At 47.0% G+C, this 27,711-nt stretch overlaps 1 protein-coding gene across 1 annotated transcript in view; it reads left to right on the top strand.

Moving 5' to 3' along the window:
* Positions 1-27,711, top strand: part of INPPL1 (inositol polyphosphate phosphatase like 1) — a 163,130-nt gene that overhangs the window by 33,824 nt on the left and 101,595 nt on the right. The window contains exon 2 of the mRNA XM_075592799.1: positions 23,143-23,206. Within this exon, the coding sequence (XP_075448914.1) occupies positions 23,143-23,206 (64 nt within the window). The remainder of the gene's footprint in view (positions 1-23,142; positions 23,207-27,711) is intronic.

Here is a 27,711-nt window from a genome sequence, read left to right as displayed (position 1 = left end):
GCAAACTCCTCCCCCCCCCCATGCGGCCCCTCTCTCTGCACTGCCCCCCTGCTCGCTCCCCCCTCCTTACCTTGTCTCCGGCGTCAAATGACGATGCGGGGGTCACGTGACCCTGGGCGCCGCGTTGTCATAGCGACGCGTCACCCCAGACAAGGTAAGTGAAGTAACAGAGGGCTCACGCGACACCCCCTCCCCCCCCCAGGTATTTCATTGAAATGCCTCGGGGAAGAGCGCGGGGCCCCTGTAACCGCCACGCCCCCCCCCCCCCAGTTTGTGCACCCCCGCTCTAATCTCTTTGGGTGTTACCTGGGCGAGATTGGCCGGCCTATCATGTTTTGGCCCAAATCTGTCATTACAGATGCCCTCCTAATGGAGGGATGTGATGAAGCGGACGCCCTTGTGCCGCACGCTTTAAGCGGCATGTTGATTAGAATAAAGAGCCGAGAAGGGGTCGGATAGCGGCTTGAAAAGCAGCAGGAAGTGTAACAATGTTGGGGATCTAGAGACGAGTGTTGGTATTTGTAACTTTTGCTCCATCTTTCCATCCCTCAGACAGCCTCCATTTGTTGTAATGATAGGCCATTGTATCACAGCCCTCTCCTCCAGACATCCACCCGACATCCCGATATCAGTACAGCAGGGCCACGGGTATACGGCGGGTTCCGTTCTAAGGGCCCGCCGTATAGTGAAAACCGCCGGAAAGCAGAACCGGAGATTTTCAGTTGTGCGCATGCGCAAACCGGCATTTCCCCCCTTGTGCGCATGCGCAAACCGTTCTGCGCGCGCAACCTACGTTCTGCACATGCGCGCCGGCGGAAACAGCCCGTTCTGCGCATGCGCGACCTCTGGGCAGACATGGCGGCCCCCTTCTCAGTGCCGCCGTATCAGCGGATCGCCGAGAAGTGGGGCCTTGCTGTGTGCTGTAAAGCTGCTTCTCCTTGTCAGGAAGCTCTGGGCACCATGCATCTGGCTTCATAGCATATTGAACAAGGACCCCTGCCTCATCTAATACTGAATATAGGGGGGAGAGTGAGACAGGATGCCCTGGTAACTGTGCGTCACCCCATTTTTATATTTACTTAGCAGTGTTTTGCTATAGGACACCTTCCAGCGCTGGAAGACATCTTACAATCCATTAAATTGATGGTCTACAAGGTGACCTATGGCAGAAGACTATGGCCCTATAGTGCCTTTGGACCTCCCTCTCACATCCTCCTGATGTTCTGCCTTGGCTGTGCTAGCTGCAGTTATTATTAAGGTAAATTAGAATAATCAGCATGGTAAATAATTCAAGGCGGTGATGTCCCGGGGAACCCCGGCAGTGAATCGGTGGCTTTCCTCTGGGCTCCCGGTAAGCTCCCACCCAGCAGAGTGTATTTGAGTTACGACGGTAAAACCGCCCACCCTCTGCACCGACTGTAACATTTCTTTCATGCGTTACTTACAGCGTCAACTAAGCACTTCTTTTCAAATATCGGACGTTTGAACAAAAACGGCGCCAGGTTGATAAATGATTATGTACAAATGCACTTACCGGCCCCACGTTTCACCATGAAATGCAATAGGACAATTATCTAACAACAGTATAGTTCATAATTCAACAGAGGCCCAGAGGATGTTTCTAGATGGATTCGTGTTGTATATATGTAATGTGAAGTATATTTATGCGTTATTGGCTCATTGAGATTGAGTTACCGTCTGTGGCATTTTTATAGATTTAAACTAGCTGATATACCCGGCGTTACCCGGGATGTCATTTTTCCGCTCCCTCCCCCCCCCACCCCCCGCCTCCCCCTCTCCTGTAGCTGGTAAGCCCCCTTTTTTAACAACAATAAAAATCTGCCTTTCTGATTAACTTAATTGAAAAAACTACTGTTTGGAATAATAAGAATTTGTGGAATTTTTAGACATCCGGCATCTTTCCTTCTTCCCTCTTCGTGGAATCTGCAGGAAAATAGATTTTTTTGGGGGGGGCTCTTTTTTTGTAAAGCGTAATCATGAAGCCATCATTCGTCAAATATTATATTAATTGATATATAATAAAAAAACGATATAAATTCTAGGAGAAAGAAAAAAACGTACAGAATACAGACGAGCTTCCGTCCATAGGACAGTAAGAGATTGTATTAATTCAGTGTAGGTACCTGCTATATTTGTACTTGGTCTTGACGGGGTCGGCGGCTTGAATCCTATTTTGATCAAAAGATGCAACTAAACGGCTCCTTTGTTATTAAACTTAGGTTCTAAATATACAACCAATACAAGTCCCACGTGTGAGCACACTCACATGTCTCAGACAGGTCTGCAAACCTGCCCTTCCCCATTATCTCTTAGGCCGTGTTTATAGTCCTTGCTACGGCGACGCTGACATCACGCTGCGGTCGCGAAAAAATGAAATGTAATTGACTTCCAGTGATCGCGAACAAGCCGTCGCTCCTACTATAAGCGCACGCGACGGATTCAATACATTTGTTTTGATGCGACGTCGCGTCGTCGGGGCTATAAGCGCGGTCTTAGCATACAGTGGTTCCTATAGCAGCCAGGGATTCTGGGTAGAATGCCAATGAGCTCAGAGCGTTACCTTTTGCTTCTTGTCCATGTTAACATTGATCTCGATAAGCACTGGTGGATGTCCAATTAGGCCCGGGCCTATGCATATGCCCATGCATACAGTACGTGATCGGCGCTTGCGGATGCGCGGCCGGCAATGTGACGTCACGGCGTTGCATTGCTATGGCCACAGGACGGCGCAGCGTCAAATGATGCTGGAGGAGGAGGGCGACACTAGGTGAGTGCCTGGGGGCGGCATATTTTTGATCCGCCACTGCCTATAAGCTTATGCCTGCGGTATTGCACAGCTTTACAGCACGTTCTGTGTTAAAGAAGTGCAGAGCCAATAACCCTACCCACAGACCGCTGTTTCGACCTGTTGGGTCTCTTCACTGTGTGGCTGGTTATACTGGCTCTGCAATGTGAAGTTGGAACCGGTTTCAACCGCACATTAAATAAGTTTATGGTGGGTAAAAAAGTTACAAAAACCCTCCAGTGTACAGTAAATAAACATTCCACGTTGTCGGCGCATTCACATGTCTCAGACAGTTCTGCAACCCTGCCCTTCCCCATTATCTCTTATGTAGAAATGTAGACATGTTGCTAGTAAATTGCAAGCCGATTTGGGAGGAGCTGGAATTGTATTTTTGCTTTCAAGATACAAACATCGCAGAGAAAAAAATCAAACTAATGTTCCTGATTCCTCTGACAGCGACGTTTTTGTAGCGCTTACTACAGGGCTGATCCACTTGTTGCCCATAGGCCACATCTAGGGTGACCAGACGTCCTGGTTTAGCCGGGACAGTCCTGGTTTTTAGGCCTTTGTCCCGACTTTTTTGGCCACTGTCGCCATTCGTCCATGTGCAAAATTTGCCCCATGGCTGCAAAGGAAGTGTGTTGGTGAGAGCTGTCAATCACTGCTTTGCTTCCTGAAGTCATGGCCCACCTTGCAAAGCGTAATGCAAAGCATTGTGGGGCACTACTTTGGGATGTTTTGCCACCTATGAGGATCTGTAGCAGACACAGACAGACACAGGCAGAAATGGAAGCCCCGGGAAATGAGACAGTGCCAGCGATGTGAGCATTGGATGAAAATACTTTCTGGCAAACCTGGAAACATCTGGATACAAAGCAGAATAACAGACACCTGGCCATTCAGAATGGCAACATCTGGAAAAACTACTTTGAGGACCTTTACCAAGAAATCCCAGAAGAAAACCTGACTCAAGAACAAAAACAAATCCTCACCAAACAAACACTGGAGAACATTATAAAAGATAACCAAAACCCACTGGACATACCAATCACAATCCAGGAAATAAAAAAATAAATAAAACTAGTCAAAACCAAGAAAGCTCGTGGACCAGATGGCATTCTACATGAGATGCTGAAGTATAGCAACACATCTATACAAGAAGCTCTACTGAAAATGGTCAACCTGGTCCTCACTACTGGCCACTTCCCTGAACTGGGGAACGAAGGACTGATAACCCTTATTCACAAGAAAGGAGACAGGCTGGACCCATCTAATTTCAGAGGCATCTGTGTCAGCAGCACCCTGGGGAAAATGTTCTACAGCAGAATCCTCACCTTCCTGATAGAGCCAAACCGAAATACTGCATCTGGAATTCTGCAAACACCTTCTCCAAGTACACAGGAGTACATCAAACAATGCGTGCCGGGCTGAGCTGGGCCGCTCTCCTCTACTGCTCACTGTACAGAAGAGAGCACTGACATTCTGGGCCCATCTAAACAACAGCCACCCACAGTCTTACTGCCACAGAGCAATGAAAAGCCGGGGCCTCCTCACTAAACCCTGTGCCATCAAACAACTTGTCCTCTCACTCCCAGAACTAAACCCCACACAGATCAACAACCTGCCGAAAAAACAAATCAACTCAATCGCTAGCGAATTAAGGGGCAGTATGTTACTTTGTGGGAAAATGATATCCAGCGCTCAAAGAATCTGGAGATCTACAACAGCCTACAGAGAGATTACACTCCAGAACCCTACCTTCTGAAGGTAAAAGACCCAAAGGAGAGACAGACCCTGGGTCAGTACAGAATAAGCGCTCACAGCCTGGAAATAGAAACAGGCAGACACAGACAGAACTGGAAGCCCCGGGAGATGAGACTGTGCCAGCGATGTGAGCTAGGAGAGGTGTGTGAGAGACAGGCAGAGACAGACAGAACTGGAAGCCCCGGGAGACGAGACTGTGCCAGCGATGTGAGCTAGGAGAGGTAGAAGATGAAACACACTTCCTGCTGTGCTGCACACAATACTCTGAAGTGAGGATTGCCCACCTGGAGAAACTCGAAGCTCTTATCCAGAACTTTAATAATATAGAAGAGAACCAAAAAATTGCGATCCTCCTGGGAGAAGATGAAACCCCAGCAGAACTGGCTACACACTATATCAGCACCTGTCCCATGCTGACAGACGCCCACTAACCCCAACATCCCTGTATGTAATGGTTACCCGTGTACTGTGCACTCATTATACCCTACCTCCTATTATTCATGTACTGTGTAACCATTATACCCTACTCCCTGTTATTCATGCACTCTGTAACCATTATACCCAACCCCCTGTTATTCATGTACTGTGTAACCATTATACCCTACTCCCTGTTATTCATGTACTGTGTAACCATTATACCATACCCCCTGTTATTCATGTACTGTGTAACCATTATACCCTACCCCCTGTTATTCATGTACTGTGTAACCATTATACCCTACCCCCGTTATTCATGTACTGTGTAACCATTATACCCTACCCCTGTTATTCATGTACTGTGTAATCATTATATCCTACCCCCTGTTACTCATGTATTGTGTAATCATTATACCCTACCCCCTGTTATTCATGTACTGTGTAACCATTATACCCTACCCCCTGTTATTCATGTACTGTGTAACCATTATACCCTACCCCCGTTATTCATGTACTGTGTAACCATTATACCCTACCCCCTGTTATTCATGTACTGTGTAACCATTATACCCTACCCCTGTTATTCATGTACTGTGTAATCATTATATCCTACCCCCTGTTACTCATGTATTGTGTAATCATTATACCCTACCCCCTGTTATTCATGTACTGTGTAACCATTATACCCTACCCCCTGTTATTCATGTGCTGTGTAACCATTATACCATACCTCCTGTTATTCATGCTTTGGCAATCCTGACATGTTTTTCTGTCATGCCAGTAAAGCTTCACGTTTCGATTTGACATGCAATAGACAGGATGCGATACCGTTGTAGTAAAGTGAAAGTACTTTGCCACGTAACGCCTTCTCTAGCATTTGTAATGTTTGTTTCTTTAATCATTTACAGCCAGCTGAGCACCTTTCACAGCCTCCAGCTATTTCTGTAGCAATGAGCGGAATGAACCTCAGTGTGAGGCGCTACTAGCCCAGTAGACACGCGGAGGCATCTACATTAACCCTTGATGTACCCGAGTCCTGAGTATAAAGCGGAAAGCTGTAGCTGTAGCGAATGAAGCCCATAAGCAATCACATAGGTATAGGGAAAAGCTGACCACGGCGATCATGAGGTCCCCCCGACGGGAACCAGCAGACCCCCGCAATGCCAGACCAAATCCCCTAGTGACGGACAATAACGCAGCATACAGTTCAATGATTGGGGTACTCACAAAATCAACCGCTGGTGAATGAAATACATACAGCAGCAGCAGCAGCAGCAGCAGCAGCAGCAGCACAGCAGCAGCAGCAGCACAGCAGCAGCGTGCATCCACAGGTAAGTGCAGGATAAGGAAAAAGGGAAAACTGAGAGCACAGCAAAAAGCGTGGGACTGAGAGCACAGCAAAAAGCGTGGGACTGAGAGCACAGCAAAAAGCGTGGAACTGAGAGCACAGCAAAAAGCGTGGGACTGAGAGCACAGCAAAAAGCGTGGGACTGAGAGCACAGCAAAAAGCGTGGAACTGAGAGCACAGCAAAAAGCGTGGAACTGAGAGCACAGCAAAAAGCGTGGAACTGAGAGCACAGCAAAAAGCGTGGGACTGAGAGCACAGCAAAAAGCGTGGAACTGAGAGCACAGCAAAAAGCGTGGGACTGAGAGCACAGCAAAAAGCGTGGAACTGAGAGCACAGCAAAAAGCGTGGGACTGAGAGCACAGCAAAAAGCGTGGGACTGAGAGCACAGCAAAAAGCGTGGGACTGGAGGCCAAGAGAAAAAATAACAAAAACTTTACTGAAACAGGCCTAGTTTAAAAAGAGAAACCTCTAAGCCTCTTAAAAAAATAAAAATAAAAGTTCCACGCTTTTTGCTGTGCTCTCAGTTCTCCCTTTTTCCTTATCCCGCTATTTCTGCCAGCGTTAAAATCTCACAGCCGTCAACTAGTTCATGGAGATTAATGACTAAGAGAGGGCACTTAACACCACTTCTGTTGTGTGTGTGTGTGTGTATATACAGTAGAAGTACATAAAGATAAATCCCCAAATACACTTTGTGTTGGTAATCTGTAGTAAATTGAACATGTAAGGGCCGTTCTATACTGTGTGTGTGTGTGTGTGTGTGTGTGTGTGTGTGTGTGTGTGTGTGTGTGTGTGTGTGTGTGTGTGTGTGCGCGTGTGCGCGTGTGCGTGCGTGTGTAGAGATTGTGAGTTATGTATTAAATAATATTCTTAAAATAAAAAAAAATGTAATAAAAATAATTTTTATTTATTTAACTTTGACACGTACGTACACACACACACACACACACACACATACATACATACCAAAGACACAAAAATGAATACCGCATCACTTCCAAAAAATTAATGCAAAGTCTAAATAACCTACTTAAATCAGGAAAAATATACCTGAAATAATTATAACAGATAGAAAAAATAAACTGTAGGTGGTGCTTGAGGAAAAGTTAAATATGGAAACACAAAAGAAAAAGATACCTCTGAAATAGCACTCAGACAAATAATTGCAAAAATATAAAGGGTACTTTAATTAAATTCAAAAGATAACAGAAAAACAAACAGCTGACCAATGAACCCGCCTGACTATAATAGATTAGTGGACAAAAGAAAATAACAAAAGTTAATATATACAAAACCCAATAAAAATAAAAGAAGAGTTGATGCCCCAAAGAATAGACCTAACTCACTGAAGGAAAAAGTAATTTCCTGCAGTGAAATAAATCAGACCGGCCGGTCCCAAGGAATATTGCTAACTGAAGGACATCATACAAAAAGGTCAAAGATACAAACTAACAAAAGCATACAATCAAAGAAAACCATGGTGCTGAATTGATGACAGTTGAAGTGTTAAAAAAACACTATAATAAGCTAGTTGCAGTACAGATGAGATTAATAAAAAAGCATACATATACAAAACTTCATTTAGTAACCCAAATACATAAAAATACAAATAAGATGGGGAAACAAATGAGAGGTAAATAATCTGAGATACTCAGCTCCTGGAAAACTGAAGTACTGCAACCATCAAACAGCACAGCAAAGTCCACTATTAATGTCCAAGGATATAGGACATAGATGAAGGTTCAAAATAGAACATAGGCAGGCAGGGTCAGCAGCAGCAAAAATTAAAATTAGCCCACTAACGCGTTTCGCCCGCAAAGGCTTCCTCACGAGTGGTGCTAAGGCTATGTCTCAAGAGCGTTTAAATAGGCAGGAGATTAACTCAAAATTCGCGCCAAAAAACAGTTGATTACAGATGTATTCACTTGCCTCATCAATTCTAATTCCCCGGTATTATTACAGCACTCAGCAGCCGCATATAATCCCGCGAGACTTCAAACCGTGCATTGCACATGCACAGTGGACATATAATGGTTGCGCCCGCCATCTTGTTTGTGGGCTGTGGCTTTATTTTGCCCATAATGACGTCACAGTCTCGCGAGAAGAGCGCGGCTCGCACATGCGCAGATACTTTAGTGGTTGATAGTATGGTACATGCGCATCTGCATCATTACTCCAACGGCCGCCATCTTTATTATGGGCATAGTCCCGTTTTTGCCCTGAAATTCGAGGCATACGCCTGGAAGTAAGCTGCAGATATTTACATACATGCAGTTGCATTCCATGTGTTACAGGGAAAGTTGACACTGCCCTTTATAAGGGTATAATCATACAGGTTTAAACATTTTTGGCAAATTCAAAGCTTTGTGCAAATGCAACAGCTGGATCCAAAACCCAGACAGCTCATAATATGATTTGCACACTGTAATTACAGCGGCCAAAAGACCCGCTTGATAATAGTAGCAGCATCTCTCATTGCTTATAGTGTCTTTAGAATCTTGTCCTGCTAAGGGTCAGATGAAGGCAAAAATGGATGCATCAGTAAGGCGAAAGTCCATCTTTTTAGAAATATCCAATATGAACAGCTAGTATATTCGTGGATTCGTTTGTCTACATTGACGGAAGGGGGTACCACATCAAAACAGAATGAAGTGTTCCAATCAGCTACTCCTTATAACCAGCAGAAGGATAGAATATATGCTGATCTATGATTGTAGGAGAAAAGATAAAGACGTTAGAACATCACAACCAAAACATGTTATTTCCCATTTTGAGTGATCACTGGCACTGCAACTAGGAGACACCAAAACAAAATGTGTTTAAACAGAAATATCTGATTATATGACTAAAAAGGAGGGCTGAGTGAAGGGAAAGACTGACATTATTGTTAATAAATTAAGCCTAAAAAACAATAACAACCTAATTCCCATAAACCAGAAAACCCCATTAAAATTAGAAAAAAGATATATATTCAGAATACAACTGTCACTACCAGATTCCCATATAACCGCTGCAGTAACACCTATAACCACAGAAACAAGGTAATATTATCACATACAGTAATGCAAAAACAGTAAATCATAAACCGGAGTAATATCATAGGAACATTGAAAAACCCAAGTAGTCATTAAGACCACTCGGGATCATTGATCCCAATGTCACAATCCATCTGCATTCGTGTTGCAGCAGAGTTCTCTCAAGGTCACCCCCCCGTATCCCCAGGGTGACCCGCTCTATTGCGAATGCAGATAGTAGTGAGTTGTTAGATTCATGTTCATGCAAAAAGTGTTTTGCAACCATAGTAATCTTTTTAAATGAATCTAGATCCTTCTTTGCATTTTTAATGTTTCTACTATGCTCCATGATCCTGAAGCGTACTTCCCTGGTAGTCATACCAACGTATGTTTTATTACAGGGACACATTAGGCAGTAAATGACTCCCTTTGATTTACAATTCAGGAATTGTTTGATATTGAATTCATTGTTCCCTTTGCTATCCTTGAAGGTGGATGTTTGTTTCACAAATTTGCAGGCTGAACAGCCACCACACTTAAAAAAACCCTTTTTGTCAAATGTAGACAAAAAAGTTGTAGAGCTGGGTATAGTGTAGTGGCTGTGAACCAATTTGTCTCTCAAATTTGGTGATCTTCTGCTGGTAAGTTCCACTTTGGGGCCCAATTTCTCTTTCAAATCCGAATCGATCATCAAAATAGGCCAGTGTTTTTGGAGGATTTCCCGCACCTGATTCCACTGTTGGTTGTATGTACCTATGAATCTCATACATACATACACAAACATACATTACAGCGCCGGTAGCGGCGCGAAATCATTAATTTCCTCATCTTCTCCCTCGTCGGTCTGCTCCCTGCCGTGCGCGCGCGTGGCCCTATTATAGAATGGCTGGCTATCCTCAGCCAACTAAAACTGCCGCGCGCGCGTCGTAGCACGCGCCCGCACTATAGAACCAGCCTAAGGCCGCGTCCATGGATGGTGCTTGCGGGCGGAGGCGCGCTGAGGTGCACTTCCGCTCGGCACTGAGCCCCTACAGCCGCAATGAGAGCGGCTTTAGTAGGGGCTCGCCTACGCTTCCGCAAGCGCTCGCCTGAGCGCAGGGCCGGTCACGTGAGGGTGAACCAGCTCCGTGACGTCACTGGCCCACCCCCCGACACGCCCCCGGACGTCGCGCGGTCTAAGACCAGGGAAAGCACCCGCTTTCCCTGAGCCTCAGCGGGCCTCCGCACGGGTCAGCGCATAAGCGCGCTGACCCTGGATGCAGCCTTTCAGGGCGACCTTAGGAGATGTTACATCAGGACTGGCCACAGCCACCTGTGCTGAGACAGGGACTGATTGAGCCACCTGTGCTGAAGCAGGGATAGCCTGAAAACCTGACCTGTTGGTGGCCCTCGAGGACTGGAGTTGGCCTGCCCTGTGTTACTTCCTTGGACCGAATATAAAATGATTATTATTGTAGGGTTGGTACTGCTTTCGTCAGCGCCTCACATGTAATGGTTGCCATCTCGGAGCCCCTGCGGTGGGGTGCTGGCCTCTCTGGCACTGCAGGGGTTTGGGGACCTACTATCATTATCCGTTATGGCTACCTATGCTGCTGATCACCAATTGAAAGCAAAGGTTGAAGGGAAAATGTTTGAGTGAGTTATTAGCTGGGCCCCCCTGTGCTGTGAGCGCTGGAGAGTCTTGCTCTGTATGTGGCAGTCGGCGCTCGCCACTTCCTGCAGCGCTTGTGTTCTGAGTGAGCAGCTGCAGGGAGAGGTCAGTCCCGGGGCCTGGGGCAGCACAGGTCCTCACTCTGAATGTGCGTAGGCGTGCGGGGTTTGGTTCTTGTACATACCACTCAGCACAGCTGCAGTATCAGCTCCTAAGCAAGATATACACACACACACGCACACACACGCACACACACGCACACACAGATACATATTTAAAAGCTGTGTTTAAAACAGCATGCAGTGGCTTGAGGATTGGCTTGTGTGATACGAGCTTGAGACAAAAGGTGGCATTGAGTGCTCATTTGCATGTCATTTCCCAGAATCCCTTGCTGCAGTGGAAGCGCTGTATGCTGGGTGACAATGGGGAAAGACAGGGTTGCAGACCTGCACAAACCCCTCCACAGTAAAGCATATAGCAAAGGAAAATATTCCTGTATGCTCATTTGCATGTTTCAGACAGGTCTGCAACCCCGCCTTTCACCATTATCACCCAGAACACAGTGCTTCCACTGCCGCAAGGGATTCTGGGAAATGACATGCAAATGAGCACACAGTGCCAACTTTTGCTTCAAAACCATATAACATGGTCCTCTGTAAGCTTATGCTTGCTGCATTTCACAGCTTTTGAGTATATATATATATATATATTCACATTCACATGTCTTAGGCTGCGTCCCCGCTGGCGCTGACCGCGCTCATGCTTGAGAGCGGTGACGTCACCAACTCTCAAAGCATGAGCGCAGAGGGGCCTGCCGTATTTTGCAAAGGGGAGTGGGGGGCATGGATCGGGGCTATTTGTGTGTGTTTCTGTGTGTGTGTATTTAACTCAGCAGAGCGCGCGTCAATCTCAATTTTTTTTGTCTCCCCAAGCGCCGAGCTTGGGAGAGCGTACGTTCACGAGCATGCGTGCAGGCTGATTCACACTCACAGAAGAGAACGCGTCAAGCGCTGAGCGCCAGCGGGGATGCAGCCTTAAGCTTAGGCGCAGCCTTCGCTTGGCGCGTTTACTTCAGTGAATGTGAATCCGCGCGGGCACGTACGCTCTCCCAAGCTCGGCACTTGGGGAGACATAGAAAATTGACTATGAAGCGCGCTCAGCAGCAGTCAATGCACACAAAACACAGCCACACACACAGACACACACAGCCACAGCCACACACACACACACACAAGCACACACATTACACACAGAAATAAACCCGATCCATGCCCGCCCCGCTCGCGCTTGCACAATTATGCAGGACAGTCAGCGCTCATGCTTGGAGAGTTGGTGATGTCACCGCTCTCAAGTATGAGCGCATTCAGCGCCAGCGTGGCCGCAGCCTTAGACAGGTCTGCAACCCTGCTTTTCACCATTATCGCCTAGCATACAGTGCTTCCACTGCAGAAAGGGATTCTGGGAAACAGCATGCAAATTATTATTTATTTATTTTTTATCAAATGTTTTACCAGGAAGTAATACATTGAGAGCTACCTCTCGTTTTCAAGTTTGTCCTGGGCATAGAGTTATGATGGCAAATAATACATGGTTACAAATACATAGTTACATAAGTGAACAGGGTATACATTATATACAAGGCATTGCATGCAAGTGTAACCCTGTGTAGTTTTGGGGTTATAGTTCTTTCTCCTCCTGTGCAATAATCCCTGGTAAGGGCAGGTTTGCCAGGAGTAATCATGGGGCTTTTTCCCCACACCCATGTGCTGTGTAGTATTCAGTGAGGAAAGTGTCATCAGGCTATGTGTCCAATTACAGTGACACAGGGGTGGTGCCTATTGGAGCTATTTAGTGCACAGCACTTCCTGAATTTAGCAGTGCCAGCAGTTCAAGATATTTGTAACACTTTCCTGCTTGCTATAATTTGTTGCCAACATTCCCAGCAGTTTGAGCTGCAAATTGTAACAGTAGATAATGTTACCTTAGTAATATAAGGATACATTGTAGCTGCTAAGTTACACCTTACTGAAGGATTGATTGAAACTGAAAGCAGCCATTTAGTGAACCCTGGGAAGCAGGATCTTTGCTGATCGATCACAGGAGAATGAATCAATCGGCAGCTTAGGTCATTCGTTTTCAATAAAAGTAATCATATATTAAAACATTGAAATCATTTTTTTTAAAGGGCCGTGCCGACTGCCTCTTTAAACAGTTCCCTTTCATCCTACGAGCGTCTGTCCCTTTTATTTGTGACTCTAGTAAAAAAGCTTTGATCTCGTACAGTAAACATCACTGATCTATCCAAACAGGCCGGTCTCTGTATACCTTCCTCTGCAGCTGCTGCTCCCTTATCACAGGCCACTTTCAGTGTTATCCATCGTCCCATAGCTCCTGCTCACAGCACTGTGCCAGCACAGCTATATCCTCCATCATATATAGAATGGCACGTGACGGCCATGGGGATGCTGCAGGAGACCGCGGAGTGTGGTTATGACTGGTCCTTCACTTATCTACTTCCGTTTAACCCACTTCTAAGAGTGGCTGTGTAATAATAAAGAGTTATTTTACAATACAAATATTTATTTTATATATTTGTAGAGGAAATTAAAAAAATATATATATTTTTTTTAATTCAAATCTACTTTGTACTTTTTTGGGAAAAGCTATGTATATAATTGTCTATTTCTAATTAAATGAATAGCTCTCGTATGATACTGTTCCTTTTTGTTTTTCTCTATTGTACTTTTCGTTTATTTTTAATTTTTACAATATTTGTTTGTGATTGTCGCCCTGGAAAATTAGCATTAATAGCTTGACGTTCTCTGAACGTCATAAGATGCAGTGCTGGCTCTCATGATGTCTTGAAGGTAACTCAAGGGTTAAGGTTTATCTCGCCTTCCCATCAGATCAGCTCCCCTATTAAACCCTTTGACTGTTGGGGTGCTAGGCGACAACTCTGTGAAATGAAAGGTTTCTCCGCCGAACATCATTCTGTCCATCTCCGTATTCTGGTTCTAAGACGTTGCTTCGTGTGCTTGTACCAAGAGGTCAGGCATTTCATTTAAATGCTTTGGGGAAGAGCACGGAGCCTCTGTAAGTGCTGTGCACCCCCCACTTTGCGCACCCCTGGGTTAGTGTACAAAATTAAGCAAATTTGACTCAGTAAAAATATTTGTACCTGGATTGAAAGCTGGCTGAAGGACAGACAACAGAGGGTTGTCATCAATAGAACTTTTTCAGGTTGGGCTAAAGTGGTGAGTGGAGTACCTCAGGGATCGGTACTGGGACCCTTGCTTTTTAACTTGTTTATTAATGACCTTGAGGTTGCTTATTAATGACCTTGAGGTTGGCATTGAGAGCAAAATCTCCATTTTTGCTGAGGATACTAAATTATGTAAGGTAGTAAAATCAGAGCAGGATGTAATTTCTCTCCAGAAGGACTTAGAGAGATTGGAAACGTGGGCAGGTAAATGGCAGATGAGGTTTAATTCAGATAAAGGAATGGTTATGCATTTGGGATGCAAGAATAAATTGTCGACTTACACATTAAATGGGGATAAATTGGGGGAATCCTTGATGGAGAAGGATTTAGGAGTGCTTGTAGACAGCAGGCTAAGCAATAGTGCCAGAAGTCATGCAGTAGCTGCAAAGGCAAACAAGATCTTATCTTGCATCAAACGGGCAATGGATGGAAGGGAAGTAAACATAATTATGCCCCTTTATAAAGCATTAGTAAAACCACACCTTGAATATAGAGTTCAATTTTTGGGCACCACACATTAGAAAATAAATTATGGAACTAGAGAGAGTGCGGAGAAGAGCCACCAAATTAATAAAGGGGATGGATAATTTGATTTATGAGGAAAGGCTAGCTAAATTAGATTTGTTTGTATTAGAAAAGAGGCGTCTAAGAGGGGATATGATAACTATATACAAATATATTCGGGACAGTACAAGGAGCTTTCAAACTAACTATTCATCCCAAGGGCAGTACAAAGGACACAGGGTCACCCCTTAAGGCTGGAGGAAAGGAGATTTCACCAGCAACAAAGGAAAGGGTTCTTTACAGTAAGGGCAGTTACACTGTGGAATTCATTACCCACGGAGACTGTGATGGCAGATACAATAGATTTGTTCAAAACCAGGTAGGACATCTTTTTAGAAAGGAAAGGTATACAGGGATATACCAAATAAGTATACATGGGAAGGATGTTGATCCAGGGATTAATCCGATTGCCAATTCTTGGAGTCAGGAAGGAATTTATTTTTCCCCTTATGTGATATCACTAGATGATATTTCATTGGGGTTTGTGTTTTCCTTCCTCTGGATCAATATACTGTAAGTACGGATATAGGATAAAGTATCTGTCGTCTAAATTTAGAATAGGCTGAACTTGATGGACGTATGTCTTTTTCCACCTCATCTACTATGGGACTATGTAACTATGTAACTGTCACTATATAACTATGTGACTATGTAACTATGTAACTGTCACTATGTAATTGTGACAAGTAAGAGGTGAGAGAATGTATACAGGAAATGATTGGATGGCTGTGTCCTGTATGGATCATTATCATTTTTTTAAAAGTAAATACAGGCCTCCACTTATTATATAGGTAATACTCCACTTATTATATAGGTAATACAGGCATACCCCGCATTAACGTACGCAATGGGACCGGAGCATGTATGTAAAGCGAAAATGTACTTAAAGTGAAGCACTACCTTTTCCCCACTTATCGATGCATGTACTGTACTGCAATCGTCATATACATGCAGAACTGATGTAAATAACACGTGTAACAGGCTCTATAGTCTCCCCGCTTGCGCACAGCTTCGGTACAGGTAGGGAGCCGGTATTGCTGTTCAGGACGTGCTGAAAGGCGCATGCGTGAGCTGCCATTTGCCTATTGGGCGATATGTACTTACTCGCGAGTGTACTTAAAGTGAGTGTACTTAAAGCGGGGTATGCCTGTACTCCACTTATTATATAGCTAATACTCCACTTATTATATAGGTAATACTCCACTTATTATATAGGTAATACTCCACTTATTATATAGGTAATACTCCACTTATTATATAGGTAATACTCCACTTATTACAGGCAGTCCTCGGTTATCCAACGGAATCCGTTCTGGAAGTAGCGTTGGACAGTGAAACCGTTGTAAAGTGAGTCCCATGTTAATCAGTGGCGGTGAGCGTTGGATAACGCATTCAGGCGTCGGATATACTGCATTCCGGCGTCGGATAACGGCCCTTAGGGTTGCATTGTAAAGCGTTGGATATGCCATGCGTTGTAAACTGAAACGTTGGATAACGAGGACTACCTGTATATAGGTAATACTCCGCTTATTATATAGGTAATACTCCACTTATTATATAGGTAATACTCCACTTATTATATAGGTAATACTCCACTTATTATATAGGTAATACTCCACTTATTATATAGGTAATACTCCACTTATTATATAGGTAATACTCCACTTAAAGGACATTGCAAAACCTGACAGTCCGTTTGAGAACTACAAGGAAATACAATTATTTTTGTTACATAAGAGACAGACAAGAAAAGTCAGAGCTATAATAATAATAAATGGTTGCATTAAATGAACATAGTTGTGTGCGCATAGAGCTCACTTGTCCTGTATATCTTTACAGAAAGCCCCAGCAATCTGTTTCCCACGATGCGCCCGTGATATCCCCGTCTTTGCACGTGTCAGTGTATCTATAGCACCTGTTTCCACCTACAGCACATCTACGTGCACCTCTGTATAATAGTGAAGTTCAAAGGTTGCATTTGGGATGTGAGAGTGCCTGGTTTATCAATGCTTCCATCATCTCCCCTACACTATCCCCCCCTGGTGTGCTTGGTCAGGCACGGTACAGTGAGGGGTCGTGCAGGTCCTGTATTCGGGGGGGGGGGGGGTGGGGGCTTGGGAGGTCAACTCCAGTCCTCAAGCCCCCCCAGCAGGTCAGGTTTTCATGATATCTCAGCTTCAGCACAGGTGGCTCAATCAGTCCCTGCTTCAGCATAGGTGACTCAGTCTTTGGCATTCTTGCTTTCTTAAAAAACTTGCCTTAAACTTGCCTTGGAAAATCTGGGGCTATCGAAGATCCAGGTACATGCTGGGTACATGCCGGGTACATGCTGGGTACATGCCGGGTACATGCTGGGTACATGCTGCAAACATTTCAGTGACATTTCTGCAGAGACTAATGGCCCATCGGATTAACACAGCTAATGGGACTGCCATTTGACTCAGTTTGAATGGGACTGCCAGGGACCCCTCTTGTGTTAATCCGATGGGCCATTAGTCTGTCTTCAGGAATGTTGCAGCGTGTACCCGGCATGTACCCGGCATGTACCCAGCATGTACCCCGCATGTACCTGGGTGTTGTTGGTGATTGCCCCAGGTTTGGTTTATGATACTCGTCGGCACTACAGTTGGTAATTAGTTTTCAGTAAAGGTAATGAAAGGCGGCAGATATTAAGGTGCCGCTTGGATTGCTCTTTAAAAGGACCTTGGTGAACGAGTGGCAGTGGCATGTTCAGCAGGGTAAATGCAGGGGATTTCTTACACAAATCAGACAGGTATACATGTTTATTTGAATACATATGTAACTTATCTCTTGTGTGTAAAGTCTGTCTGCATATACTGTAAGGTTAATCGTAGATCTAAGGCTGGGGCGGCCAACTCCAGTCCTCAAGGGCCACCAACAGGTCAGGTTATAAGAATATCCCTGCTTCAGCACAAGTGGCTCAATCAGTGCTTCAGTCAATAACTGAGCCACTGTTTGATCCAGCTGTGCTGAAGCAGGGATATCCTAAAACCTGACCTGTTGGTGGCCCTGTTGGTGGCCGGTCCCAGCTTGCGACAGGTCGGCCGGTCCCAGCTTGTGACAGGTCGGCCGGTTCCAGCCCGCGGCGGGTCAGCCAGTCCCAGCAGGCGACAGGTCGGCCAGTTCCAGCCCGCGACAGTTCGGCCAGTCCCAGCCGGCGACAGGTCGGCCAGTCCCAGCCGGCGACACAATAATATTTCTGGGCACGCTGCTCCTGTTTATGGTTTTATTTGACTGTTTTCTATACGATGTTTTGTACCATAACCTTAATAAACCTTAATAAATGTGCAACCCCTTCTTTGTCCCATAACACCCCTCTGGCAGCACAGAGGTTAAATTCACTTCTGTTGTTAATGTAAATAGAAATATCGCTTGTAAGAACATTCACTCATCTCAAACAGGTCTGCAACCCTGCCCTTCCCCTTTATGTCTTAGCGTACAGTGCTTCCACTGCAGCCAGGGATTCTGGGTAATGTAGAATTTGAATGAAATCCATGGTGGTAAAGATATCGCTCAGACCCAATAAATCAATACACATAAAACCCCGGTGCATGGGGAGATATACAATGTAGCATTCACAGCGGCTTTCTATCCGTCTGTAATCACGTTCTTATTGTTAGAATGAGAATTGGGGTGCAAGAAGCTTGTGTCTGCTTTGTTAGGGTGGCGCAGAGTAACTGAGTACAGGGGGTCCCCGCTGCCCGTCAGTCCGTTATCCGTCGTACGCATTATCCGACGCGTCATCACGCCGTCCGCCGAACGGATTATCCGACGCTCACCGTCGCGGACTAACATTTGGATCCGCAATCTGGCGTTCTGCTTTCCGACGGCGGTTTGCGGAACGGACTATCCGACGCTCACCGGCGCGGACTAACATTTGGATCCGCAGTGAGACGTTTTGCTCTCCGACGGCGGTTTGCGGAACGGATTCCGGCGGATAGCCGGGGAGCGCCGGTACTTCAGTATTAGGTGATCCCTTTTTGATTTGGGCTAGCAATTGATATTATGAGACAAGCTTCCGGGAGTTCTCCGCTCTTCCTCAGGACGAGCAATACTGGATTCCAAAATATTCCCGATCACCACAAACGTAAAAACCAGGATCACGAAACGCGCGGGCAGTGCGGGCACGCAGTGCGGGCGTCCCTCTTGTAATCCGTGCTCGGGTCCGTGATGTGGTACCATTATCGCTTTATTTGTTTATTGTTAGTTTGTGCGTGCGTGCGTAGCACGTGACGTCACGCACGCCTATCGCTTGGGCGATTTTCTGTGTACAGTGGTTGCGCGGCGGGGAGGCGTGGTGGGGGCGTGGCACGTGATGTCACGTGAGCGGTTTGCCCTCATTGGCTGGTCGTGGGGTAAGCATAAAATTGAAAGTCTGCTGGAGAATGGCGCGCACGGTCGGCTCCGGCGAGCGCACACGCGAGCTCTACGGCCTGCCTCATAGGGCTCATGATGTCGCGGGCGCGCACGTACTGTAATTGCGGCCTTAACATACAATGCTTCCGCTGCAGCCAGGGATTCTGGGTAATGACATGCAAATAAGCACATACTGTAGGTATAAGCTTATAGGGATCCATGTTGCAATGGACATCAAGCAAAAGGTGACACACGGCGAGTGCTCATTTGCATGTCATTACCCAGAATCCCTGGCTGCAGTGGAAACACTGTATGCTAAAAGATGATGGGGAAAGGCAGGGTTGCAGACCAGATCTGAGACGTGTGAATGTGCTCACACGTGGATTTGTATTTGGCTGCGAGAAGTAGTGTCCTACTGGAGTGCAGTATCTCCCTTCTTCATGGGGTGTTATTGTGGGTCTCTGCAGTATCTCCCTTCTTCATGGGGTGTTATTGCGTGTCTCTGCAGTATCTCCCTTCTTCATGGTGTGTTATTGCGGGTCTCTGCAGTATCTCCCTTCTTCATGGGGTGTTATTGCGTGTCTCTGCAGTATCTCCCTTCTTCATGGTGTGTTATTGTGTGTCTCTGCAGTATCTCCCTTCTTCATGGTGTGTTATTGTGTGTCTGTGCGGTATCACCCTTCTTCATGGTGTGTTATTGTGTGTCTCTGCAGTATCTCCCTCCTTCATGGTGTGTTATTGTGTGTCTCTGCAGTATCTCCCTCCTTCATGGTGTGTTATTGTGTGTCTCTGCAGTATCTCCCTTCTTCATGGTGTTTTATTGTGTGTCTGTGCAGTATCTCCCTTCTTCATGGTGTGTTATTGTGTGTCTCTGCAGTATCTCCCTTCTTCATGGTGTGTTATTGTGTGTCTGTGTTGTATCTCCCTTCTTCATGGTGTGTTATTGTGTGTCTGTGCGGTATCGCCCTTCTTCATGGTGTGTTATTGTGTGTGTGTGCAGTATCTCCCTTCTTCATGGTGTGTTATTGTGTGTCTGTGCGGTATCACCCTTCTTCATGGTGTGTTATTGTGTGTCTCTGCAGTATCTCCCTTCTTCATGGTGTGTTATTGTGTGTCTCTGCAGTATCTCCCTTCATGGTGTGTTATTGTGTGTCTCTGCAGTATCTCCCTTCTTCATGGTGTGTTATTGTGTGTCTGTGCAGTATCTCTCTTCTCCATGGTGTGTTATTGTGTGTCTGTGCAGTATCACCCTTCTTCATGTTGTGTTGTGTGTCTGTGCAGTACCTCTCTTGTTCATGGTGTGTTATTGTGCGGTATCTCCCTTCTTCATGGTGTGTTATTGTGTATCCGTGCGGTATCACCCTTCTTCATGGTGTGTTATTTTGTGTCTCTGCAGTATCGCCCTTCTTCATGGTGTGTTATTGTGTGTCTGTGCAGTATCTCCCTTCTTCATGGTGTGTTATTGTGTGTCTGTGCAGTATCTCCCTTCTTCATGGTGTGTTATTGTGTATCCGTGCGGTATCACCCTTCTTCATAGTGTGTTATTTTGTGTCTCTGCAGTATCGCCCTTCTTCATGGTGTGTTATTGTGTGTCTGTGCAGTATCTCCCTTCTTCATGGTGTGTTATTGTGTGTCTCTGCAGTATCTCCCTTCTTCATGGTGTGTTATTGTGTGTCTGTGCAGTATCTCCCTTTTTCATGGTGTGTTATTGTGCGGTTTCTCCCTTCTTCATGGTGTGTTGTGTATCCGTGCAGTATCACCCTTCTTCATGGTGTGTTATTGTGTGTCTCTGCAGTATCTCCCTTCTTCATGGTGTGTTATTGTGTGTCTCTGCAGTATCTCCCTTCTTCATGGTGTGTTATTGTGTATCCGTGCAGTATCACCCTTCTTCATGGTGTTTTATTGTGTGTCTCTGCAGTATCACCCTTCTTCATGGTGTGTTATTGTGTGTCTCTGCAGTATCTCCCTTCTTCATGGTGTGTTATTGTGTGTCTCTGCAGTATCTCCCTTCTTCATGGTGTGTTATTGTGTGTCTCTGCAGTATCTCCCTTCTTCATGGTGTGTTATTGTGTGTCTCTGCAGTATCTCCCTTCTTCATGGTGTGTTATTGTGTGTCTCTGCAGTATATCCCTTCTTCATGGTGTGTTATTGTGTGTCTCTGCAGTATCTCCTTTCTTCATGGTGTGTTATTGCGGGTCTCTGCAGTATCTCCCTTCTTCATGGTGTGTTATTATGTGTCTCTGCAGTATCTCCCTTCTTCATGGTGTGTTATTGTGTGTCTCTGCAGTATCACCCTTCTTCATGGTGTGTTATTGTGTGTCTGTGCGGTATCTCCCTTCTTCATGTTGTGTAGTGTGTCTGTGCAGTACCTCTCTTGTTCATGGTGTGTTATTGTGTGTCTCTGCAGTATCTCCCTTCTTCATGGTGTGTTATTGTGTATCCGTGCAGTATCACCCTTCTTCATAGTGTGTTATTATGTGTCTCTGCAGTATCACCCTTCTTCATGGTGTGTTATTGTGTGTCTCTGCAGTATCACACTTCTTCATGGTGTGTTATTGCGTGTCTCTGCGGTATCTCCCTTCTTTATGTTGTGTTATTGCGTGTCTCTGCAGTATCTCCCTTCTTCATGGTGTGTTATTGTGTGTCTCTGCAGTATCTCCCTTCTTCATGGTGTGTTATTGTGTCTCTCTGCAGTATCTCCCTTCTTCATGGTGTGTTATTGCGTGTCTCTGCGGTATCTCCCTTCTTCATGGTGTGTTATTGCGTGTCTCTGCGGTATCTCCCTTCTTCATGGTGTGTTATTGCGTGTCTCTGCAGTATCTCCCTTCTTCATGGTGTGTTATTGTGTGTCTCTGCAGTATCACCCTTCTTCATGGTGTGTTATTGCGTGTCTCTGCGGTATCTCCCTTCTTTATGTTGTGTTATTGCGTGTCTCTGCAGTATCTCCCTTCTTCATGGTGTGTTATTGTGTGTCTCTGCAGTATCTCCCTTCTTCATGGTGTGTTATTGTGTCTCTCTGCAGTATCTCCCTTCTTCATGGTGTGTTATTGCGTGTCTCTGCGGTATCTCCCTTCTTCATGGTGTGTTATTGTGTCTCTCTGCAGTATCTCCCTTCTTCATGGTGTGTTATTGCGTGTCTCTGCGGTATCTCCCTTCTTCATGGTGTGTTATTGCGTGTCTCTGCGGTATCTCCCTTCTTCATGGTGTGTTATTGCGTGTCTCTGCAGTATCTCCCTTCTTCATGGTGTGTTATTGTGTTTCTCTGCAGTACCTCTCTTCTTCATGGTGTGTTATTGCGTGTCTCTGCGGTATCTCCCTTCTTCATGGGGTGTTATTGCGTGTCTCTGCAGTATCTCCCTTCTTCATGGTGTGTTATTGTGTGTCTCTGCAGTATCTCCCTTCTTCATGGTGTGTTATTGTGTGTCTCTGCGGTATCTCCCTTCTTCATGGTGTGTTATTGTGTGCCTCTGCAGTATCTCCCTTCTTCATGGTGTATACTGTAGGTGGGGGTATTTTTGGGGTGGAAATACTATTGCATTGATTCTTTGAGGCTGTGGCTTTACGTTGAGCTTTGAATAAGGGAGTGGGGGCGTCCCAGCGGTAGGGCTTTGCAAGGGTTAATGCGATCAGGCAGGACAGAGGAGGCATATAGAGAATAGGCAGGAATATTGCACTAATGACATTACGCAGCGCTAGAGGTGTACACTGTGCTGTACATACGCATCCTACCACTTCAATGGCAAGCCGCGGCCGGGGCTCCCGCTGTGATGGATAAAGCACAGCGTCCATTGTTAGCGCACAATATACATAGAATTATACACGGAAATCTATTTACTGCGGCCCAGGGGAAGTCAAGTCAGGCTGCACCGGTGTGATGTTACACACCCCATTCCCGCCTGTTCACGTGAGCTGACACTCTAATTGTCTTTCCTCTCGCAGGTTTCAGAAGCACGTGCACACCTATCGGATCCTGCCTGATGAGGACGATTACCTGGCCGTGCAGGTACATTGCTAGGATTGGGTCTCGCTGTAGCATATGCATATGGTCTGGGATTATATCACACGTGCACCTACACCTATCGCAGTCCTGTACCTGTCATCTGGGTCCTGTACCTGTCATCTGGGCCCTGGGCTTATTATCTGGGCCCTGGGCTTATTATCTGGGCCCTGGGCTTATTATCTGGGCCCTGGGCTTATTATCTGGGCCCTGGGCTTATTATCTGGGCCCTGGGCTTATTATCTGGGCCCTGGGCTTATTATCTGGGCCCTGGGCTTATTATCTGGGCCCTGGGCTTATTATCTGGGCCCTGGGCTTATTATCTGGGCCCTGGGCTTATTATCTGGGCCCTGGGCTTATTATCTGGGTCCTGGGCTTATTAATGGGGCCTGGGCTTATTATCTGGGCCCTGGGCTTATTATCTGGGCCCTGGGCTTATTATCTGGGTCCTGTGCCTAATAGCGTGTCTGAGATCAGATGCATTGTAAGGAACCCCAACCCTCTCTAATAGCGCGCCTGAGATCAGATGCATTGTAAGGAACCCCAACCCTCTCTAATAGCGCGTCTGAGATCAGATGTATTGTAAGGAACCCCGACCCTCTCTAATAGTGCGTCTGAGATCAGATGCATTGTAAAGAACCCCAACCCTCTCTAATAGCACGTCTGAGATCATATGCATTGTAAGGAACCCCAACCCTCTCTAATAGCGCGTCTGAGATCAGATGCATTGTAAGGAACCCCAACCCTCTCTAATAGCGCGTCTGAGATCAGATGCATTGTAAGGAACCCCAACCCTCTCTAATAGCGCATCTGAGATCAGATGCATTGTAAGGAACCCCAACCCTCTCTAATAGCGTGTCTGAGATCAGATGCATTGTAAGGAACCCCAACCCTCTCTAATAGCGTGTCTGAGATCAGATGCATTGTAAGGAACCCCAACCCTCTCTAATAGCGCATCTGAGATCAGATGCATTGTAAGGAACCCCAACCCTCTCTAATAGCGCGTCTGAGATCAGATGCATTGTAAGGAACCCCAACCCTCTCTAATAGCCCTGTTGAAAAACACTGCTCTATTCTGGAAGTAACACTGGTAACATCAGACTGCACTGGGCTTTGCGGTCACCTCCATTTGGACCTCCCAGATACCTACATTTTCAACAGCTCATATCTCCTGAATGAAGCATCAGATTAAAATAGATTTAAATATCAGAAAGGGCCAGAGCAGATTTATTAATAAATATCAAAATATGCCAAGAAGGTGATAAGAACAGACTGCTGATATCAGCAGGTGGCTCTGAGCTCTGTACAGTGCTACACAAAGCGATGCTCGGGGATTAGGATTGAACGGTCCCAAGTTCAGACAGTGATCGGCCAAATAGTTTACTAGCAGAGTCCCTGAAACAAGCTTGTTTTGTGTGGGAAATAAGATTATGTACATGCCCCCCTACTACTACTGCCCTCCTACAGTACTACTGCCCTCCTACAACGTCCTCTCTCCTGCTCTCCTACTACGCCCTCTCTCCTGCCCTCCTACAGTATGACTGCCCTCCTACTACTGCCCTCTCCCCTGCCCTCCTACTACGTCCTCTCTCCTGCCCTCCTACTACGCCCTCTCTACTGCCCTCCTACTACTGCCCTCTCTACTGCCCTCCTACTACGCCCTCTCTACTGCCCTCCTACTACGCCCTCTCTACTGCCCTCCTACTACTGCCCTCTCTACTGCCCTCCTATTTCTGCCCTTTCTACTGCTTTCCTACTACTGCCCTCTCTACTGCTTTCCTACTACTGCCCTCTCTACTGCCCTCCTACTACTGCCCTCTCTACTGCTTTCCTACTACTGCCCTCTCTACTGCTTTCCTACTACTACTACTGCCCTCTCTACTGCTTTCCTACTACTACTACTGCCCTCTCTACTGCTTTCCTACTACTACTGCCCTCTCTACTGCTTTCCTACTACTACTCCTGCCCTCCTCCTGCTCTCCCTCCTGTCCTTCTCATACTGCCCTCTCTCCTGCCCTCCTCCTACTGCCCTCTCTCCTGCTCTCCCTCCTGCCCTCCTACTACTGTCCACTCACCTGCCCTTCTACTGCCCTCTCTTATGCCCTTCTCCTACTGCCCACTCACCTGCCCTACTACTGTCCACTCACCTGCCCTTCTACTGCCCTCTCTTATGCCCTTCTCCTACTGCCCACTCACCTGCCCTTCTACTGCCCTCTCACCCGCCCTTCTACTGCCCTCTCTCATGCCCTTCTCCTACTGCCCTCTCACCTGCCCTTCTACTGCCCTCTCACCTGCCCTTCTACTGCCCTCTCTCCGCTCTCCCTCCTGCCCTCTCTCCGCTCTCCCTCCTGACCTCTCTCCGCTCTCCCTCCTGACCTCTCTCCGCTCTCCCTCCTGACCTCTCTCCGCTCTCCCTCCTGCCCTCTCTCCGCTCTCCCTCCTGCCCTCTCTCCGCTCTCCCTCCTGCCCTCTCTCCCGCTGCTTTGCACATGTTCCCAAACTTCTGTACAACGTCACTATTCTTTCCCCCTCCCGCCTGTCCAGAGGACTGCGTTAACCCCTTGGCTGTGTTTCTGGACCCTCTAGAAGTGAAGGGGTAAATACCATTGATAACACCTGCAGCGCCCCCCCCCCAAATAAAACAGCCCCTCCAGTTAACAGCAGCCATTCCTGGGTGTTTAGAAATCCCTAGGCCATGCTTAGTACTGCTCTACATGGCTTTAGTGGGCGCTAGACGAGATAGGCACTTTAAAGGCTACAGGAAGGTCCCTGGCGTGAGGTGCAGGGGGTTCTGGGAAGGATTGGGACGGGCGGCTCTGAGGGTTTGAAGCAGCTGGTGTCTGTAGGATCCAAACATCAGTCTAGACAGCGGGGCAGCTGGATAAACAGGTGTGTCCTCCCCCGTCCCAGAGCCCCAGCACAATGAGGTCTTATGCACAAGCCGCACACAGCTGCTACACTGTCACTCAGGCATATTCACTGGTGCACACCTCTCCCACAGGACCCCCCCCCCCAACTCCCGGGCAGCAGCATTGCAACGAGCCAGTCCTGGTTTTGTATTCCCATTTGCTGGTCATTTAGCAACTTTGTTGCACGAGCGCAAGGGTAACCAACTCTAGTCCTCAAGGGCCACCAACAGGTCAGGTTTTCAGGATATCCCTGCTTCAGCACAGGTGGCTATATCAGTGACAGACAGCTACTCACCCACACACTCAGGTGCCCAGCCACACACACACTGACACCTACTCACCCACACACTCAGGTACCCAGCCACGCACACACCGACACGTACTCACCCACACACTCAGGTACCCACCACGCACACACTGACACGTACTCACCCACACACTCAGGTACCCAGCCACGCGCACACTGACACCTACTCACCCACACACTCAGGTACCCAGCCTACGCACACACTGAGACATCCTCACCCACACACTCAGGTACCCAGCCACGCGCACACTGACACGTACTCACCCACAGACTCCAGTACACAGCCTACGCACACACTGAGACATCCTCACCCACACACTCAGGTACTCAGCCACGCACACACTGACACGTACTCACCCACACACTCAGGTACCCAGCCACGCGCACACTGACACGTACTCACCCACACACTCAGGTACCCAGCCACGCGCACACTGACACGTACTCACCCACACACTCAGGTACCCAGCTGTACACACACTGACACGTACTCACCCACAGACTCCAGTACACAGCCTACGCACACACTGAGACATCCTCACCCACACACTCAGGTACTCAGCCACGCACACACTGACACGTACTCACCCACACACTCAGGTACCCAGCCACGCACACACTGACACCTACTCACCCACACACTCAGGTACCCAGCCACGCGCACACTGACACGTACTCACCCACACACTCAGGTACCCAGCCACGCGCACACTGACACGTACTCACCCACACACTCAGGTACCCAGCTGTACACACACTGACACGTACTCACCCACAGACTCCAGTACACAGCCTACGCACACACTGAGACATCCTCACCCACACACTCAGGTGCCCAGCCACGCACACACTGACACGTACTCACCCACACACTCAGGTGCCCAGCCACGCACACACTGATACCAACTCACCCACACACTCAGGTGCCCAGCCACGCACACACTGACACCTACTCACCCACACACTCAGGTACCCAGCCACGCACACACTGATACCAACTCACCCACACACTCAGGTACCCAGCCACGCACACACTGATACCTACTCACCCACACACTCAGGTACCCAGCCACGCACACACTGATACCAACTCACCCACACACTCAGGTACCCAGCCACGCACACACTGACACCAACTCACCCACACACTCAGGTGCCCAGCCACGCACACACTGATACCAACTCACCCACACACTCAGGTGCCCAGCCACGCACACACTGACACGTACTCACCCACACACTCAGGTACCCAGCCACGCGCACACTGATACCTACTCACCCACACACTCAGGTAC

This window comes from Ascaphus truei, chromosome 3 (assembly GCF_040206685.1).
Source record: "Ascaphus truei isolate aAscTru1 chromosome 3, aAscTru1.hap1, whole genome shotgun sequence".
NCBI classification, from domain to species: Eukaryota; Metazoa; Chordata; class Amphibia; order Anura; family Ascaphidae; genus Ascaphus; species Ascaphus truei.
The sequence above is the reverse complement of the archived record's forward strand: the minus strand, read 5'-3'. Positions and strand labels throughout refer to the sequence as shown.